This window comes from Lolium perenne, chromosome 4, assembly GCF_019359855.2.
Source record: "Lolium perenne isolate Kyuss_39 chromosome 4, Kyuss_2.0, whole genome shotgun sequence".
Lineage (NCBI taxonomy): Eukaryota > Viridiplantae > Streptophyta > Magnoliopsida > Poales > Poaceae > Lolium > Lolium perenne.
In genome coordinates this window covers 27,645,595-27,666,901 of record NC_067247.2, presented here as the reverse complement: position 1 = coordinate 27,666,901, position 21,307 = coordinate 27,645,595, and the positions used below count along the sequence as shown (strand labels likewise).

Genomic DNA, 21,307 nt, shown 5'->3' with positions numbered 1-21,307 from the left:
TTTCACCACTAACATATAAAATTGCAGCCCATCCCACCATTAGCGACCTCTTTATATACCCTAACATTGTAATCCTACCCTGCTTCAATTCCCCCTACACCATACCCCTTGTCGCTAACTCCTTGTAATACAGTACCCCTAGCTTCTAGGCGCTAGTAGGATCTATTCCTGATTTGTAGAAGAATTTTTACAAGTTGATTTTACTCCACTAGTTGGCCATATCTTTATTTTCAAAGATAGATCCAGAAAAATGTTTATCTGCAACCGAACCATATTCGCCCCTTATTCGGACCGTATTCGTAACCGATAGGCTCAGATTCCATTCGTATCCGCACTATCCGCTTCGATTCCGAATCCGAAAAAATATAGATACAAATATGGTTTCACTAGTATTCAACCGTATCCGCTTCGTTTTCACCCCTACTCACCGGTGACGAACAAATAAAAGTTACACCTTGCATAGTTAGTATGAAGTATAATTGATCGAATTGCTAAGTCTAAGCTTGAGAACCACGGATGTAGATGGAGCGACACCGGAGAGCAATTTTGTCATTTGCGATTCTATTCTACCTATTCTACGACGACTTACACTGTCTAAATTTATTCAGATGATTCTACGATTCTACTTAGTAAATTAGTGATTTAAAAATTCTATCATTTATAATCCAATTTGCAATCTTACAATAGTAACACTATTTCATAATTCTTGTGTGAAAATTATGGAACGGAGGGAGTACCACTTAGGGTCGACGGCCTGTCATCCCTAAGAAATTAAGAGCATGTGGACCCCATATGTCAGTGCCTCAAAGTCACTTGAATTTGAGTCTTTGATCCTCTAAGGTCAGCCATCCTGCTGTGAAGTATGTGGACGGTGGAGGTGATGCAGGTACACGGTCGCGTGCCACGACGACCCAGCGTGAAAGATTGATGCTCGTCTTTTCCTCCGGCAAGCAAAGGTGCAATGCAACTGCAACCACGTTGAGTCGTTATGCTCTGTCAGTGTCAGGTGCGTGCATCGATCGACAGAGTGTTGAACTGGGAGTGTGTTGCAGGCTTGCTGCTTGGCTTGGGTTTGAAGTTCAGCTGCACCAGTGGGTAAGTTGGTGGACGCAGCAAGCACTACCACGGTATCAACAAAGCCAAAGGCCGAGGATGCTTCAACGCCGCGTAAAATACTTTTCGCGCATAGTACCATACACTTCTTGTACACTCACCCACCAGCACCGAAGGCAAAGGCAAAAGAAGAGAGTGCGTGAATGCTGCTAGCAACAATACTGTAGAAATAAAAATATACTTCCAACTGTGCGAAAACATCACATGGAGTGGAGCTTTTTTTTTTAAGAATACTCCCTCCGTCCCAGAATAGATGACTAAATTTTTTGCAGATACCGATGTATTCACTTATTTTAAGGTGGAAGGAGTAAAAAACTTTATGTTTGAACTTATAAAATCTGGAGAAAAAAAAACATTTTTTTTCCAAACAGGCTACCCTTTCCATTATTGCGACATAACGAAAATACAAAGTCGTTTGCAACAACCACACCACAAACGCAGGAAAAGAAGACAGGAGTACGGGGCAAAAAGCTGATGACACTAAAGCAAACTCTAACAAGAATTTTTAACACGACACACTCACAACAGCTAGAAATTACAAGTTTCAGAACTAGAGAAGACCACTTCCAACTAAGATAGACTACGGGACAAAAAAAAAATACATGTATATGCATATCTGAGTAAAACTCCCCAAAAACTTCACATGCTGGCCAAGTACTCCTACTTGTTGGTAATGCAGGCAGACGGCCAGACATGATCGTCGACGGAGACGCTAGATAGTGGGACAAATATGCACGACACGACCACGACCGCGACGCCTCGCCAGACGATCGCACACCTCAGACTCAGAGTCGTCTTCTCCACCAGGCATCTCATCTTCAGTCACAGGTGACAGGAGAGCTACCTTGAACACTACCGTTCGAAGGCCCGCCGGCAATTGCCTGCCGTGGCAACCAGGGCATTCAAAGATCAACCAACAGGCAACGGCCCGTCTTCTTCATCTCCAGCAAAACAGAAGAATTAAACAAACAGGCAACATATTATTTTCATTTTCTAGACAAAATAAATAAATACAGGAACCATCCTCCCAGACCTCTACAGCACCATCATACAGTCAAACAACAATTAATCAACAGGACAACAATTACCCAAGAAGGCAAACAACAACAAGAACAGGACCCCCCCCCCCGCAGCTACGACGGGGCGCCGCCGGATCCCACAAGCTCAGCGAGGGCCTCATCGACCAGGGCCTCCAGCAGCGCATCTGCGACGTCCCTGCCGGCCCCGAACGCCTCCTCCTTCAGCTCCACCCAGCTCCCGTGGCCCCAGGGCCCACCCATCTCCCTGTACACCAGCTCGTCCACCATGGACTCCTCCGCCACCTTCTCCCCGCTGCCACCCATCTCTTTGTACATCTCCTCGGGCGTCAGGAGCTTCCGCAGAACAGCTGTCCCCGTGAACCACGACCCGTACCCCGCGTCCAAGTAATAGGCGCACTTTGCGGCCAGCATCTCGTTCGCGCTGTCAAACAGCAGCCTCGCAGTCATCCTTGAAGCCTTACCACCCTCTTCTTCGCCCGCTGCCACCAATCTGGCACTGCTGCCGTTCAGTTCTTCCAGTACAGCTTGGTCTAGGATGGATGAGGTCCCGGCCCGCTCGAAGCAGGAATCATCACCGAGGGAACAGGCGTTCAGTAGTTCCCGTAGGAAGTCGATCTCCGGGCAACCGTCCACGCGGCACGAGCTGCTGCTTTCTGATGGGTGCGCTGTCTCAACTGTAGTCGCGGTGATCGACGAGGCCGTGTCGGAGTATTCAGATAAAGCGTCCACTTCTAGGGATCCACCGTCCTGCGCTGAACCAGATGATGCTGCTCCTTCCGCTGAACTAAAAATCCTTGATTCTGCACAAGGGAAAGAAATTTGTAAATAAAAGCTCTGAGAAAGATCCTCGGGTAGTGCTATAACAACAAACAAGTAACTGCATGTATACTCACCGTTTGCATTTGTCCAGCTCCCCGCAGAGCTGCAGGTTTCTGCTGAAAGAGACGGTTCCCAGGTAGTAGAACGGGGGCTGAAGTGAAGATGCTCTAACTCCACTTGATCGACAAAGTCGTTATCATACTTCACAGATTGAGATGACTGGCCATACAGAATTAAAAGGAAGTTGTTAGCATACAAACCATTTCTTAATCTGTCGTAAATGCTGGCTCAGTCCTAGTTATCAACTTGAGTAGACATGAGAAGGTTAAGGTGTTCAAGCTATTGACACAGTATGCTAAAGCTGAATCTCCTCCCTATCTCTATGTAATCGGTTCAATGCACCTTTCTATGCTCACAGCTGATCATGTACAACCTCAATGTAAGTGTATTACGCTATCTTCTAATAGAAAACACAGACTGTCACCAAGTTGTCTCAAACTTGAAACAGAAGTACGAGATAAACTAAATATATGCGCGGATTGTACAATATGCACATTTATGACAGGCATACGGAATTTTTACTGTGCCTATCTATGCAAAGGGATGATTCATTTTCCTGTGTTGAACTCTGAATTTCAATGACACGTCTTCTGGCTCTGGCATTTATCGGCTCACAACAAAATAATGTGCATACAAAGAGGTATAATAGAAAAAGACATGTGCACCTGACCACTTTTTGAAGCAAGATCTGTCCAGGGTGATTTCATTTTTCCATCCTGGAAAGGCTGTAAGGAAGACTCTCTATCATAATCAGCAGATGCAATGCTAGATGTATCACATGCTGATGCCGTATCTTCCGAACCTGGTGTAGGGGCATATATTCGAACCCCATTGGCTGGCTTAGAGTACGGTGACCTTACCCGAGAAGTCAATTCTCTCAATTTCTGCTCCAGGAGAATTCCCAAATAATCACCATCAGTGCTTGAAGTTGACACTGAGTTCAAATTCTCTATCGATCGTGTTTCCACAGAATTATTGCGAAATCTAGAACCGGGTAATGATTTGTGAACCGGTGAGGTAAATGTGAATGAAACAATCTCAGTGCTGATTTTACTTTTGTTTGTGGCGAAAGACGATTGTTCATCTGTCCCAATATTGTGCTGAACACGCCTTTGGATTCTCTCAGCGAGAATTTTGTCAATTGACTGGCTTTTCTTAGGGTGTATCCTCCCATCTGGCGATCTTCTCGGCTTGGGGATTGTTTTAGCTGAAGAGTTTAGTCTTCTATTTGCATAGTTGGTTGGCTGCAATTCCCCCTTTTTGTTGGCTCTTGTGCTGTTCTCAGTGCGGGTGCTAGTGATCCCCGCCTTCCTGGGAGAGGCATTTGTTTGATGCATGTTGCTTCCTTGTTGGCTGAGTCTTGCGGACTTTGAATTCACTTTGTGCTTGACACCCATAGCATTCCGCTTTCTGTTATTTTGCTCAAGCAAATTGGAAGAGCTTTCATGAATTTGGTTACTGCTCCTTTGTTGGTTGCACCCATTTCTCTCAACCATGTTATGTTCAGGACCCATATGAGTTGCAAGTCTCCTGCCGCCTTTGCTTATACCTCCACTTCCCTGGGCATTTGCTCTTGGATCTAGGGACGGTCTGCTGGTGGTCTTCATCTTTGGAGCAACTGGAGCACTACCATTTGAGCCGGAGACCCTGGAAGAAGAGGTGGTCTCTGAAGTAATCAAACTTCCATCCAAAGGTTTTGCTCTCGGTGGCTTAGAAGATGCTGAGCTGTCACGCTTCTTCGCCGCTTGGGACATTTGTTGGACTCTTACAATCTCTGATGTGTTGAAGGCACGCGCAGAATTTGAGTACCCAACATCCCGAAATCGGCCAGAGCTAGTACTCTCAACGCCGGGCCCGATAATCCTAGACGCTGCCTCCATTATATCAGCAGCATTTCTGGTTGATACATGATTATGACTCTTAACCGGGGAGAACAACTTGTGCTGCGCAACTGAAAGCGTCCTTTTGGCAAATCTTGAAGGGAGCGCTTCCATTCCAAACCGGTCAATGGGACTACTGGGCATCTTATGAGGACTAGGACTGCCAACATAGCTTCTGCCAATGAACTCATCATGGGCATCATTAGTGAAGGTCTGTTGTGCGGTTAAAGGCACCGGGTAGGATCCAGATGAGTTTACCACAGGCATGGAATCCAAACCCATAAGCCTCGCTACAACAGTGGCTCCCTTCATCACACGAGCTTCGTCCTCAATCACCGAGGATGAAGAGCTATGCTCACTGCTTTCCCGCAAACTCGACGCATCTTCGAGGATCTGCCAATGTGGGTAGTTTGACTCGTTAAAAGGAGGACAATAAGCAGCAAACTTAACTACGGACAGAAATATCATGCATGCAAAAACGCACCGAATTCGACGGTGTACTTGGCCTGCTGCCATCGACTCCCTTCCCGTCTACGGTATTCCCTGCAAAAGAGAGAGTGCTGTGTAAGCTCAGCCCCGGTTCCCATTTTATGAAAATGCATCAAGTTTTACAGCAACCACTTAGTCCACTGTGACTCCTGCAACACATCTACTTACCCGGTGACGGAGAAACGCCCCCGCCTCCGCCGAACAACCGCTTCTTGGACTTCTTGCCCTTGCCCCAATCAAACAGGCTAAGGATGCCATGCCCCTTCGATGCAGCTCTCTCCACATCCATCCCCTCCTCACTGTCTAAACTCTGCGAACAGAAATGGGACACATAAACGCAAGAAGCGGAATAAAAGTAGGCACATTAACCAGCTGAAATAGTGAATCGAGATAGAGCCGAGCCGGCGACGAGCGTGTCCCCCAAAACCCGATCTTCATCTCGAATTTGACCGAGAGAAACCAAGAGACCCCAAAACCGATAGCAGAGCTCCTGCACCCCACTGTGACCCTCCCCAGATTTACGAGCAATGCCGTTGACCCTCACCTGAGACTGGAACGCCGGAGAAGCCGACGGGGCAGCGGCCGCGGAAGAAGGCCGCGCCAAGATCCGCCCTTTTCCCCGCGCGGCACGGGGCCAGCGGCGCGGGATTCACGGGGGCAGCGCCCAGCTGGAGCCAGATCGCCGTCGCGAAGGAGCCCGGATCGAGCCGCACTGGAGCGTGGCTTGTCGTCGGGATAAGCAAAGCTCACAGTCCCAGAGCAGAGCAGAGCAGAGCAGAGCAGCGTTCAAACGAGCTCGAGCCAACGGCGCCGTGGAGGAGGCCTGATGTTAGGGTTGGGTAAGAGAATGGGAGGCACGGTCGAAACTCGGAATTAGGCTCTGGGCCCGGGCCTGCAGCCCCAGGCCTGGCCCAGAATGCTATCTCTCTGTTCCATTAATTTTAGCCGTTTTGGCAAACTAAGGGCTCCGTTGATTCATAGGAATATGAAGAGTGTAGAAATAGGAAAGGTGTAGGATTAGATGCTAAGTTGAATCCTATAGGAATATGGTATGTCTTTGATTGTAGCAAAGGAATTTTTCCATGAGGTATGAGCTAATGTTTTTTTTTCTATAGGATTTGTACTACAAGATTCCTATAGTATTCCTATAGGATATGTTCCTATGAATCAAATGACTTGTATAGGAAATTTTCTTATAGGATTCAATTCCTACATAATTCCTATATCAATCCTATGAATCAAAGGAGCCCTAAAATGGTATGCCAAAATGGCTTATATTAGTGGTTAGGAAAACTTGTGGCTAACTAGGAAAATATAATTCAAAATATCTTAATGCTAATTACTATTTTTTTTCTTATATAAAAGTGCGTAAAAGTATTTTTTGATGTTGGATGGTAGTTTTTATCGTAGACCGTTATGTGGAGATGGTACGATGTTCACTCCGCAAATAAATCATACCAGAAGGGTGTAAATATTCGAAAATGAAGTTTCCATCGATCGGTTATTAGTCTGCTTCTGTATTGTTTCTTATAAACATAAACATATTTTGGTCGGTATGTAATATCTCAGGTTTAGAGGCTACAAAATGAGAGAACACCAGAGTGTCATTGCATTCATGCATAAAAAATCTGAGGAATTTCGCGCTTTCAAATAAAACTTGTCACAGTAACTGAAGTTTCACTTGACTTACTGGAATTGAAGTAGATCATCAAGTCAAGCGATATAAACTTCAAAAGTAATCTTTCCTAAAACCTTGTTTTAGGTAGAGATGTTTTGATCTATGTGTTAGATCAAATGGGATTAGCTTTACAATAACAACACCTAAAATAAGGATCAATTACCAGATCTTATAAAAGATCTCAACATGACATTTCTTATAACAACACATGAATATGTATTCAACTATAAACCAAAGAACATGAATAATTAAGAAACTATTCTTTACTTATCTTCTCTATGTCTTTTCTACTTAATCAATATTCCTACCATGATTCACATGGTATATCTTCAACTACAATATTGAACTCATGTCAAGGACATCCACATTAATTTCTTTTCCAACCTTTACTATTCCAATCTTGTTTCTCCAAACTCATTCTAATAAACCCGTGAGAAAGGAGAGGACCATACATCTGTTTATATTATCTCTTGAGTACAACCTAGGTTAACCTTCAAAATCTATCAAAGTGAGGTAAGTCATTGATACTAACTATTGTCATGAGAAAAACAAGTTAAGTACTAAGTCATATTTGATCAAGCCAACACTTGATGGTAAATGAGAACCTATTCCACTAAGTGATCAATTAGGAGACCAATGTTATGATCATCACACCTTGGTAATGATCATAAAACCTAGAAATCTAGATGAGTGTGTGAAGAGGAATGATAAAGAGAGATTAGTGAGAAATAAGTTGGTTATGCCTAATGCATGTGTAAGGGTATTTTACCCTTATCCATTATTTTGGTAACAATGACACCGTGCTAGAGTATTTGGTCTAATACATGTCTATGAGATTATTCCCAGGTATTAGCCAAATAGGCATAATGGTGTATCAATGGAACAAGAAGGTAAAGGGAGACCCCCCCCCACTTCGACAAAAATGAAGAAGGTTGTAAGGGTACATTGCCCCTATGTGTGGTTTTGGTAATTAATGACAACCCCTATGGACTAATGTTTTCATTGAGTTTATATGAAGGAATATTCCATAGGTACTACTTGCTCTCCATGTGTTGGATTCAAGTATGGATGCCATGAAGATAAAGATATACCTTGTGTATTGGCATCAAGATCATCGGTATGAAGATATATATGTGATATGATCAAGAAGAAGAAATGAAGATGGAGTTCTTATGTGGAACTCAATATTAGCCATGCTCTATCTTAAGTGAGTATGAGAAGATACAAGGTTGAGTTGGGCAAGTTCAAGATGAGCATCTTGAGTGGATCACATGCTTGAAGCTTGCCGTTCATTTGGTGATAATGGACATGTGAAGATGTGCATCAATGAAGCTTTCCCATCATAGTGTATGGGGGAGCATTTATGAGTATACACGAAGCGACAATGATCAAGTGATGCATTCCGGCTTGAGTGAAGCTTGAAGAGTTATCATCAAGATCAAGCGGGATGCGCAAGGCAAAGGTATGACCTTGATAGGTTTTCCTTTTACCGGTCTCGAGGTGGTTGATGGGAGACCGGATTATAGGATAGATAGCCGCACTATTAAGAGGGGCTTTCGGTTGGGTAACTTGATCACATCGTCTTAGGGAGCTCAATCCTTTGCATACTTTGCACATTCTTATTGCTTCTTGGTATTTCTCGGTGTGAGGTTCTTGAGCTTGTTGCTAGCTTTACAACAAGCCCAAGTTCATCGAAAACGGAGTTCACATGCATCTTCTATTGCGTTTTCGAGGTTGGGTGATTTTACCGGTTATTCATGATATAAGGTTCTACCTTTTATATTCATGATAAAATCCCCTCCTACATATTCTTGGGTTTTCACTTTCTATAAGATAGCATTTGTTGTTATCTTCCAAACAAAATTGGTTTCATTCGAATCGGAGTTCGGGAGCATTTGTTATTAAAGAAAAAGGGAAAAAGAGAAAAGAATAAAAAGAAAAGAAAAAGAAAAAAAAGGGGGAGAGGCAGCCGGTCGGCCGCCCGGCCTGCCGGGCCGCGCGCCGGCCCACCCGGCCGATTTCGGCCTGGCCGCTGGTGCCAGCCGGGGCCGCCTCCGGTGGGCCTGGCTGCCTTCCCGCCCAGAGCGGTCTCCCACCGGCCGGCCGGCCACCACCCCGCCCAGCCGGCTTTTGAGCCGGACCGAGCGCCGGTCTCCTTATCCGCCGCCCGCGTGCGCTGTGGGCCTCGCCCGGCTGCTGGGCCGGTCCGGCCGGACGGGCCACCGGCCGCCTCAGCGCCAAATCCGGCCGGCCGGCCTGGCAGCCGGCTGGGCCACTTTTTAGAGCTGTTTTTTGCCCGTTTTTCTTGTCTTTTTCTCCCCAACAGTTTTATTTGCTCCCATGCTATAAATAGCTCTTCTTCCACCTTGAACAACTACTTCTTCCCCTTTCTCTCACCTCCATTGTTGCATTTGAAGAAGTTGCTCTCTCCCTTGATTCCTGCAACCGTTCTTGCTCATATTTGAGGATTTGAGAGAGGAGATCTAGATCTACACTTCCACCAAATTGTTTCTTCTCTAAGTGAGGGAATCTCTTGGGATCTAGATCTTAGAGTCTTTGGTTGACTTTCCCCCTTGTTCTTCCTCTCCAATCTCATCCTAGCATTCGTTGCTTTGGTGGGATTTGAGTGTGAAGGACTTGAACACCTCCGGTGTTCTTGCTTTGCATCATTGCGTAGTGTTGAGCTCTCCACCACGATTTGTTCGAGTGAGAGACCGTGAGCTTGTTACTCTTGGAGGGTGACCTCCTAGTTGGCTTGGTGGGTGTCCCGGTGATCTCTTCGTGGAAGATTGTGAAGGGGCCTGGGCTTCTCCTTCGTGGAGCTTGTGAAGTGGTTGTGGAGCTTTCCATCTCCGGAGCGGAGGAAAAGCTAACCATAAGGAAAGGGCCATAATCCTTCGTGGGTGTGGTTCGGAGAATAGGGTGAGCCTTCGTGGCGCGGGGAATCCTTCGTGGGACCTCCACTCCTCCAAACGTGACGTACCTTGTTGCAAAGCAAGGGAACACGGGAATACATCCTCGTCTCCGCGTGCCTCGGTTATTTCTATACCCGAGCTCTCTTTCCTTGTGATAGCCATCGTGCTTGAAGTACATATATCTTGCTATCACTTGTGCTACATATATCTTGTGCATATCTTGCTTAGCTCTAGTTGCTATTGTTACACCTAGTTGAGCTTAGCATATTTAGGGTTTGTGCTTGTAAACTAAACGATAGTTTAATTCCGCATTCTTACAAGACAAATCCGCAAGAGTTTGTAATTGCCTATTCACCCCCCCCCTCTAGGCGACATCTCGATCTTTCAATTGGTATCAGAGCAAGGTCTCTCCTTGTTTAAGGCTTCACCGCCTTGAGAGTAAAGATGTCGGCTAGTATAGTGCACAATGACACAATTGTCTTTAATGGCACAAATTATCTTTTGTGGAGAAATTGCTTGCTTTGTAAGCTTCGGACCTTGTGTCCACATATAGAGCAATTTCTAGATGTCGGTTTTTCTCCTCCGATGGATTCTCAAAATCTATCTTTAGAGGATGAGAAAAACTTACATCTTGAAGCTCAAGTATCTAATGAGCTTTTATTCTCTTTGAGACCCGATTTTCGTAGGTTCTTGATATATATAAAGCGAAAATCGTCTCATGAGATGTGGATCAAGCTTAAGGAAATGTTTGGTGGATCCACTTCTCAATTGGTCGGTGGTGACTCCGAGGAGCTCTCTTCCCCTTCACATCATGAAGAGCTCCAAGTTGCTTCCACCTCCGGTCGTGATGAGTTATCATCTTCTTTCACTTCACCAACGTGTAGCAAGACACGAGGTAATGATATGGTGAGTGGTGAGGAAAATTGCAATGTTGATATTGTGCTCAATAGTGATGATTCTTCATCTCTATCCCATTGTAATGCTTCCTCCTTGGACTTAAACACATCTAGCATTGAAAATGACCTACATGCTTGTGTTGATAGTCCTTGCATATCATGTGTAAATTGCTTACATAGATCTCATGAAGATATGCTTACCTTGTCTTGCCCCCATAATCAAAATGCTTATATTTCCTCTAGTTGTTTGTTGACTAACAATGTAGAGGAAACCGAACACTCTATGGATCAAGACATGTTTTCAAATGAGGATTCAAGAATATCTTCATCTTCATTCTCCGGTATGCACATGTGCCTTATGGCAAATGGATCAAAGGTATCTCCTACTTTGACTCCTAACACTTCCTCTAATGATGAGAGTGATGATGATGATAATGATGAAGAATATAATACCTTGGTGCATAATATGGCAACGATATATGCTTCTCTTCATGGTAATAAAGAAGCTCGTGCTAATCTCGAACACTCTATGGATATCTTGAATAAATATAAGGAAACCATAGTGAAGTTGGAGTCCCATGTTGAAAATGAGGAAATGAGATTCACTCTCCTCAAGCATGAGCTAAAAGATGAGAAGCATACTAATTTTATGCTTACACAAAAAATTGAATCCTATATGCATGAAAATGAGAAAACTATTGTTGATGCTTGTGCTACTAACTCTAATTCTTGTGAAGCATCTACCTTAGAGGAGAATGTTGAGCTAAGGGCTCAACTTGAGTTGCTAACTAGCAATTATAGGGAATTGGAAGAAAGTCATAAAAAGCTCTCAAGCTCTCATGATGATCTTCTAATTTCCTATGATGGGCTAAAGTTAGCTCATGAGGCAAGTATCACTAAGGTAACATCTTGTGAGCCTCATATGGATGTTAGCACAATCTCTACTACAAATGTTATATTGCCATGTGCTAGTCCTTGTAATCCATCTAGTCAAACTAGTGATACACCTTGTGTTGGATTACTCACTTTGCCTTGTTGCTCTAACAATGAAGCTTCTACTTCCTCTAGTACTTGCATTTCTACTAACCATGTAGAGGAAATCAAAGAGCTCAAGGCCCAAGTCCTTTCTTTAAAGAAAGACTTGGAAAAGCGTCATGAAGGGAAATCCGCACTTGACAAGATGCTAAGTGTGCAACAATCCCCCAATGACAAGAGTGGACTTGGATTCAACTCCAATAACAAGAACAAGTCCAAGAGCAAGAGCAACAAGAAGAAGGGCCAAGACAAAGTCAAGGATCCGGCCAAGTTGGTTTGTTTCAAGTGCAAGGTTGAAGGGCATCATGTTAGATCATGCCCATTGAAGAAGAAGAAGAAGCACTTGAGTGAGAAACAACAAGGGAAACGGCCACAAGGTAAAGGTCAAGCTCATGCTCGACCTCAAGTTGAAGATAGGCCACTTCCCAACAAGAATCAAGATATTGTTCCCCAAGAGAAGAAATCAATAAAGAAGAGAAAGGGGAACACTTGCTACTTATGCCGTGAGAAGGGGCACTTTGCTTCTTCTTGCTTAGGTGGTACCTTATCTAACCCTATAATTGTTGATAATGATTATTCTCTAGGGAAGGATAAGGATGGCAATGTGTTTGCCAAGTTTGTTGGAACTCAAAGTGGTTTCAAGAAAAGAACCATTTGGGTTGCCAAGCCTATTGTGACTAATCTCTTAGGACCCAACTTGGTTGGGGACCAACAATCTCAAACTTGATCAATAGGTGCATATGGAGGTCATTGGAGACTTGGCTACTTCATGAAGAATTAAGGGATCTTCATATATTATATTTTTACCAAGCCAAGTCATATGGATTATCATCTATATCTTATATCCAATGTTCCTCTTTGCGGTAACTTATACTTCAACTCTTCATGTTTATTGTAAGTTACTTGCCCCTTTGCATGTTTGGTTTTGTACCAAATATGTGTATGTATGTGTTGTGTCTTACTTGCCTATATTGTGTATTCAAGTATGTTTGTTTGACTCATCATATACTTGTGTATTGCTTTGAGCCTAATGCATCTTGATGATATCTTATTTGGCTCTCTTTTAAGTGATTAATGGAACATCCCATTTTGGGGGAGTGATATGCTTTGTGCATCTCTCTTTCTTTAAAATGTGTGTATATGAGTACCACCACTTAGTATTGATATTGCAAGATTATCTAGTCACTATGTGGTGTGTCATACTCATGAGAAATTCAAATTCTAAATATCCATTAATCATCTCTAGTTGAATTTTAGTTGCCTCTTATTTAGAAGATATGTTTTATCACATTATGGGGGAGTAATATGTTTTGTACATATCACAAGCCTAGAAAATGTGAACATATGAGGTTATGCCACTTAGAGTTGATGCTCTTAATTATCTTGTTCCTAGGTGGCATGTTTGCTCAAACAAGCTCCATTCCTAATAAAAATATTTTATTACTCATCTTGTGGGCTCTTGTTTGAATATGAAATTCTTGGTGCGGTTTTTCCTCAAATACATATCTCTATATCTTATTTGGGACACCGTTTGCTTCAAGTTATTCTAATCATTTCCGTGCGTGATTGTGTGACTAGTTGAAGTTATCAAGAATCTTCATCCGTGCATAGTGCTTAATTCTATACACTTATCCTATGCCTTTTTATTGTGAAGTTGATCCTCACTATCTTTGTCAATTCACCACCGGAAATTATTTCCAATATACTCATTGTCTTTGACAATTGATAACCTTATATGTGGTTGAATTTATGGATCACCTTCACCTTGGATTGTTTCTTACTTCCTTATTTTATTTCCAAAAAAAAATATTTATAGCCCCCATATGTCTTCCTTGTCCCTTTGAAAAATCTTTTGATAAATCCTCTTGATTCATATCAAGTGTTTGTTTTGGAATACATACCTTTTCTTTACGGTACATTGTGCCATTGTGAGAAGTGAGGGTTTGGTTTATTTTGTTTGAACCTTGCTCTTTTGGGGAGTTTGCTATCTCATTCTTTCTTACATGATCTATTTGCTTGAATGAGATATATCTTTGAGCATGTTTGCTTTATTTCATCCTTTGTGCTCGATGGTTCCTTCTTAGTTCATTTGTTGAACTTTGTTGAACAAATCTTTTGTGATTTGCATCTTTGATATAATTTGGACAACAAATTTGTTTGGTGACACCTTTATGCCTTATTTGATTTATTTGGTGTTTTGTCCAAAGTATATCTTTCTTGGATCTTTAAAGTCTTTATGTGTGCTTATATGTAATTTGTTTATATTTGTAGCATGTTTGCTTTCTTTGATCCATTATATAGTATATACTCCATCAAATCCTAAATGGCTAAGATGTGCATGAAATTCAAATTTCATCCAAAATATGCAAATATTTATATGGAGTGTGTCCTATATATTGTGGTTAGTCTAACCATGTTGGACCCAATAAGTTTGGGGACCAAGATGTACTTGAATGATGTTTTAGGTACATTGGAGATGCAATGGAAGCTTGTCTCATCTATAAGGAAGGTGTTGTCAACATATGAGAATTGGAGTCAAGCTAGGATGATCGATGAACTCTTATCTACTACATCAAGCCATTGCTATCTCGGTAACAAGTATCTCATTCATGCTTTCTCATATATCATCCAACCTCTTGTAGGTTGCATCTTGGCATGAAATTCCTTATTTCGAAAATATTGAGGTTCTTGAAAAATCCTTTTAAAAGAAAAACTTCTTATTGTACACTTGAGTAATTTGAGAAGATGCATATGATGGGGATATATAGATATATATAAATCATGTTTATGATTCACCTATCCCAAATATGCCCTCTAGCAATTTATTGCATATTAATTCCTCAAAGAACTCTTATGTGCAATATTGATGAAATTGCGAAATAAATCCGTATTTATGATACTTGTTGCTTTTCTCGAAACACTCCAACTAGCTTTACTTCCCTTATTGTTGGTTGTGATGCTTTTGAGATTTTACTTGGTTGAAGCTCATTCATATACCATAAGTGAAAATTGGAGCCATAGGCTATATGTGCTTTTTAAGCAAACATCCTTTGGTATATTCTATGACTTCATCTTGGATATCTTGTCTTATTTACTTTATTAACCTCTCGTGTGTGCATGTTTCTTTATGGATCACTTTGTCCACTTTAGAAACTCATATACATAAGAGGGCTAATCCATCACCTTGATATCCTTGTTCATTGCCAACCATCTTCTTATCCTTTGATTTTAGTGTTGTTGGTAAAGAAGATTTATGAGTGCTTGGTTTATTTGTTTTTCTTCATGCACTCATATCTCGTAATTGTTGGACTCAAGTTGTTCTTGATAAGCATATTCACTTTATCTTAGTTGTGTTCTAAATGATATATAGGGAGTGAGGATTCCATGTTTGTGCATATTGTATTCAAATGCAAACATTATAAATTGTGCACAAACCTTGGGGAGCTTTCTTATTTAGAGCACTATATCTCTCTTATCATGATATCTTTGTTTGTCCAACTGGATCTTTGATTGCTTGCTTTATTTATTGAAGCTCACTTCACCATGTTGTCTTTATGCAATCTTTGATCCTCAATATAGTTTGACTTCCTTCAAGTATTCATCATTGGATATGTGCACTTGATTCCACTCAAATTATGAGAAGTGCACACTTTGGGGAGGAACTCACATTATATTGGCCTTCTAAATTTTTCACCCATTTTGACAATCGATGCCAATGGGGGAGAAGTTTAGAGGGTTTAAGGGAATGGTTTTATACTTAAGTTTGGTTTGTGCTTAAGTGTTTTGCCTCTCATGCATTCCATATTTATATGTCTTGCATGGTTGTATATATATAGTGAAAACTATCCCAAAGGTTAATCTTGACAATGTATGCAATGAATTCATGTTCATCACACGTGCATACATTGTGGGGGTGTTTTCTCTATATATATTGGTTCTACTCACATCCATTGCATTTGTTGTAGTTGTGTGAGTAGAGTCGGTTTTGATATGGACTAGTTGCTTTGTGTTACTTGACCATATCAAATACAACCTCTTGTATACAACTTATTCTCGGATAAGTTGCGTACTTGTCACTAATATTCATTATATAAACCCTCTTATTGTGGTTGTCATCAATTACCAAAATGGGGGAGATTGTAAGGGTACATTGCCCCTATGTGTGGTTTTGGTAATTAATGACAACCCCTATGGACTAATGTTTTCATTGAGTTTATATGAAGGAATATTCCATAGGTACTACTTGCTCTCCATGTGTTGGATTCAAGTATGGATGCCATGAAGATAAAGATATACCTTGTGTATTGGCATCAAGATCATCGGTATGAAGATATATATGTGATATGATCAAGAAGAAGAAATGAAGATGGAGTTCTTATGTGGAACTCAATATTAGCCATGCTCTATCTTAAGTGAGTATGAGAAGATACAGGGTTGAGTTGGGCAAGTTCAAGATGAGCATCTTGAGTGGATCACATGCTTGAAGCTTGCCGTTCATTTGGTGATAATGGACATGTGAAGATGTGCATCAATGAAGCTTTCCCATCATAGTGTATGGGGGAGCATTTATGAGTATACACGAAGCGACAATGATCAAGTGATGCATTCCGGCTTGAGTGAAGCTTGAAGAGTTATCATCAAGATCAAGCGGGATGCGCAAGGCAAAGGTATGACCTTGATAGGTTTTCCTTTTACCGGTCTCGAGGTGGTTGATGGGAGACCGGATTATAGGATAGATAGCCGCACTATTAAGAGGGGCTTTCGGTTGGGTAACTTGATCACATCGTCTTAGGGAGCTCAATCCTTTGCATACTTTGCACATTCTTATTGCTTCTTGGTATTTCTCGGTGTGAGGTTCTTGAGCTTGTTGCTAGCTTTACAACAAGCCCAAGTTCATCGAAAACGGAGTTCACATGCATCTTCTATTGCGTTTTCGAGGTTGGGTGATTTTACCGGTTATTCATGATATAAGGTTCTACCTTTTATATTCATGATAAAATTCCCTCCTACATATTCTTGGGTTTTCACTTTCTATAAGATAGCATTTGTTGTTATCTTCCAAACAAAATTGGTTTCATTCGAATCGGAGTTCGGGAGCATTTGTTATTAAAGAAAAAGGGAAAAAGAGAAAAGAATAAAAAGAAAAGAAAAAGAAAAAAAGGGGGGAGAAGCAGCCGGTCGGCCGCCGGCCTGCCGGGCCGCGCGCCGGCCCCCGGCCGATTCCGGCCTGGCCGCTGGTGCCATCCGGGGCCGCCTCCGGTGGGCCTGGCTGCCTTCCCCGGCCCAGAGCCGGTCTCCCACCGGGCCGGCCGGCCACCACCCCGGCCCAGCCGGCTTTTGAGCCGGACCGAGCGCCGGTCTCCTTATCCGCCGCCCGCGTGCGCTGCGCGCCTCGCCCAGCTGCTGGGTGATACGTCCAATTTGCATCACTATTTTATATCATAATTTGCTGTTATTCATTGATATATTTCATATTGGGACACAATACTTATGTTATTTCATCTATTTTGCATGTTTCATCATTTTTGGAGGATCAAGCACCTGGGAGCCGTGGATTCTCATTGGAAAAAGCACCGTCGAACGCAATATTTCGGAAGATCAACTGTGGGAGGAAATTATACCAAAAATCCTATTTTTCAAGATGACGAAAGAAGCCGAAGGAGGAGCCGGGGAGGAGCCAGGGTGGGCCCACACCCTAGGGCGGCGCGGCCCAGGCCCTGGCCGCGCCGCCATGTGGTGTGGAGGGCCCACGGCCCCTTTCGCCTCCTTTTCTTCGCCAAACCCTTCGTCCCGAAGACCTAAGCCAGAAGGGGTACCTCGCGAAGAGTTACAGCCGCCTCTGCGGGGCGGAGAACACCAGAGAGAAAAGAGCTCTCCGGCGGGCAGGAATCCGCCGGGGAAATTCCCTCCGGGAGGGGGAAATCGACGCCATCGTCACCGTCATCGAGCTGGACATCATCGCCATCACCATCACCATCATCTTCACCATCATCACCGCCGTCATCACCGCTGGACACCGTCACCGCCGTAGCAATTTGGGTTTGATCTTGATTGTTTGATAGGGGAAACTCTCCCGGTATCGATTTCTACTTGTTGTTGATGCTATTGAGTGAAACCATTGAACCGAGTTTATGTTCAGATTGTTATTCATCATCATATCACCTCTGATCATGTTCCATATGATGTCTCGTGAGTAGTTCGTTTAGTTCTTGAGGACATGGGTGAAGTCTAAATGTTAGTAGTGAACTATGGTTGAGTAATATTCAATGGTGTGATATTTAAGTTGTGGTGTTATTCTTCTAGTGGTGTCATGTGAACGTCGACTACATGACACTTCACCATTTATGGGCCTAGGGGAATGCATCTTGTATTCGTTTGCTAATTGCGGGGTTGCCGGAGTGACAGAAACCTAAACCCCCGTTGGTATATCGATGCAGGAGGGATCGCAGGATCTCAGAGTTTAAGGCTGTGGTTAGATTTAATTCTTAATTACTTTCTTGTAGTTGCGGATGCTTGCAAGGGGGTATAATCACAAGTATGTATTAGTCCTAGGAAGGGCGGTACATTAGCATAGGTTCACCCACACAACACTTATCACAACAATGAAGATTATTTAGCCGTATGTAGCGAAAGCACTAGACTAAAATCCCGTGTGTCCTCGAGAACGTTTAGTCATTATAAGTAAATAAACCGGCTTGTCCTTTGTGCTAAAAAGGATTGGGCCACTCGCTGCAATTATTATTCTCGCACTTTACTTACTCGTACTTTATTCAACTGTTACATCAAAACCCTCTGAATACTTGTCTGTGAGCATTTACAGTGAATCCTTCATCGAAACTGCTTGTCAACACCTTCTGCTCCGCGTTGGGATCGACATTCTTACTTATCGAAGATACTACGATACACCCCATATACTTGTGGGTCATCAAGACTATTTTCTGGCGCCGTTGCCGGGGAGTGAAGCGCTATTGGTAAGTGGAATTTGGTAAGGAAAACCTTTACTGTTGTGCTGATTTTATTTCTGCCTGCTGCTATAAGTCATTATGGAGAGATCTTCTCTTCAATTTCTATTTGGGAAATCTACTACTACTGCAACGGTAGTGGATGAAGCGCCAGGTGAGGAAGTAATACCATATAAAATACCTATGAAAATTATTGAACGTGTTATGGATAACCGCTATGAAGGGGATGGAACTATCCACCCCGGTGATCATTTACTGTTTTTGCATGAATTATGCAGGTTATTCAAATGTGCAGGTATTGCTATGGATGAAGTGAGGAAGAAACTATTCTCTTTATCGCTGTCTGGTAAGGCGGCGCATTGGTATAAATTACTGGATAATGGGGATTCTCTTGAATGGAATGATATTGTGCCCCGGTTTTATTCTAAGTTCTATCCTCCAAGTGAAATTCATAAGGATCGGAATCGCATATATAATTTTTGGCCTCATGATGGAGAGAGTATTGCCCAAGCTTGGGGGAGATTGAAGTCTTTAATGCTCAAATGCCCCATTCATGAGCTTCCTGGTAATGTTATTATTGATAATTTCTATGCAAGACTTTCTTTTCAAGACAAGACCTTACTGGATACTTCTTGTTCTGGATCATTTACACGCAACAAAGAAGAGTTTAAAAGGGACCTTCTTGATCGGATCCAAGAAAATACTGAAGGATGGGAGAACGACAAGGATAGAGAATCAGGTATAATTTATGATTATAAATGCATTGAAGCTTTTATGGATACTGATAAATTTCGTAATATGAGTGCTACATATGGTCTTGATTCTCAAGTTGCTGTAAATCTTTATAAAGCTTTTGCCTCTCATTATGAATTGCCAAAGAAGAATTTTGATAAGTATCATGAACCGTATAAAGATAAAATTGATTCATCTATTAATAAATGCGTTGTAGTTGAAACTGCTGATCATGTTATTCCTGAAGCTTATATTGAAAAAACTCCTTTCCCTGCTAAAATGAAAGAGTACTCTGTTATAAATAGTGCGGTTCATAAAAGTGAAAAGAAACCTGTAGAACCTGTAGAACAAATAAAAGTTGAACCTGCAGTTGCAATAATTAAAGATCTAGTGACTGAAAATGTGGAGGATGGCCATATTATTTTCTGTGAAGATGCTTCTAATATTGTTTCACATCCTAATAAACCCAAACAAGCTAGTGTTCCTATGCTATCTGTTAAAATTGTTGATCATTGCTATTATGGATTATGTGATATTGGTGCAAGTGTTAGTGCTATTCCGTATGAGCTTTACACGGAGATTATGCACGAAATTGATTCTTGTGAACTTGAAGATATTGATGTGGTTATTCAGCTGGCTAATAGAGAAACTATTTCTCCAATTGGTATTGTTCGAGATGTGGAAGTTTTATGCGGTAAGATTAAATATCCTGCTGACTTTTTGGTACTTGGTTCTGCTGCTAGTGATTATTGTCCTATTATTTTTGGTAGACCTTTTCTAAATACTTGTGGAGCTATTATAGATTGCAAGAAAGAGAAAATTTTGACTAAATTTTCTGGTGAATCTTATGAGTTTAACTTCTCTAAATTTACTAAAACTCCTTATAAAGCTGATTTGCCTAGTAATGATTTTAAAATGGAGCAATGTGCATCTATTGTTCTTGTTCCTAATAATCCTTTGCAGCAACATTTGGAGGATAGCGAGAGTGAAATTTTTAGGAAAGAAAGAGATGAGCTTGAGGAAATTTTTCTTCGCCAACCTATTCTCAAGCATGATTTACCGGTGGAAGATTTGGGTACAACACCGCCACCAAAGGAAGATCCTGTTTTTGATTTAAAGCCTTTACCTGATAATCTTAAATATGCTCATATTGATGATAAGAAAATATATCCTGTTATTATTAGTTCTAAGCTTTCAGAGATTGAGGAAGAAAGGTTATTGGAAATATTGAAGAAGCACCGAGGAGCTATTGGCTACACTCTTGATGATTTGAAAGGGATTTCTCCTTCCATTTGCCAACATGCTATTAATATGGAAGATGATGCAAAGCCTGTTGTTGAACCTCAGCGTCGTCTAATTCCGAAGATGAAGGAAGTGGTAAGGAATGAGGTATTACGACTTCTTGAAGCTGGTATTATATATCCTATTGCTGATAGTAGATGGGTTAGTCCTGTGCATTGCGTTCCCAAGAAAGGAGGTATGACTGTTGTGCCTAATGATAATGATGAGCTCATTCCTCAAAGAGTAGTTGTAGGGCATAGAATGTGCATTGATTTTCGAAAAGTTAACAAAGTTACTAAGAAAGATCATTACCCTTTACCATTTATTGATCAAATGCTAGAAAGATTGTCTAAAAATACTCATTTTTGCTTTCTTGATGGTTATTCTGGGTTTTCACAAATTGCTGT

The 21,307-nt window shown here is 41.9% G+C and overlaps 1 protein-coding gene across 1 annotated transcript; it reads right to left on the bottom strand.

The window, feature by feature from the left end:
- Window positions 1-2,073: 2,073 nt before the first annotated feature.
- On the bottom strand, window positions 2,074-6,225 carry LOC127292000 (uncharacterized). The gene is made up of 6 exons (XM_051321344.2): window positions 5,946-6,225; window positions 5,570-5,711; window positions 5,397-5,455; window positions 3,698-5,305; window positions 3,047-3,191; window positions 2,074-2,953 (listed from the first exon to the last, which is right to left on the bottom strand). Exons 2-6 carry the CDS (start codon window positions 5,688-5,690, stop codon window positions 2,247-2,249), a joined length of 2,640 nt encoding a protein of 879 aa, XP_051177304.1. The 5' UTR covers window positions 5,691-5,711; window positions 5,946-6,225; the 3' UTR covers window positions 2,074-2,246.
- Window positions 6,226-21,307: the final 15,082 nt, after the last annotated feature.

What these genes read in the sequence shown, in the direction of transcription:
- LOC127292000 (XM_051321344.2), bottom strand. Translation starts at nt 5,690, where the DNA reads ATGGATGTGGAGAGAGCTGCATCGAAGGGGCATGGCATCCTTAGCCTG. An exon ending in TTGCTTCAAAAAGTGGTCAG is followed by an intron (nt 3,192 to 3,697) that starts GTGCACATGTCT and finishes CTGTATGGCCAG; the next exon opens with TCATCTCAATCTGTGAAGTA. An exon ending in GAGCTGGACAAATGCAAACG is followed by an intron (nt 2,954 to 3,046) that starts GTGAGTATACAT and finishes TCCCTTGTGCAG; the next exon opens with AATCAAGGATTTTTAGTTCA.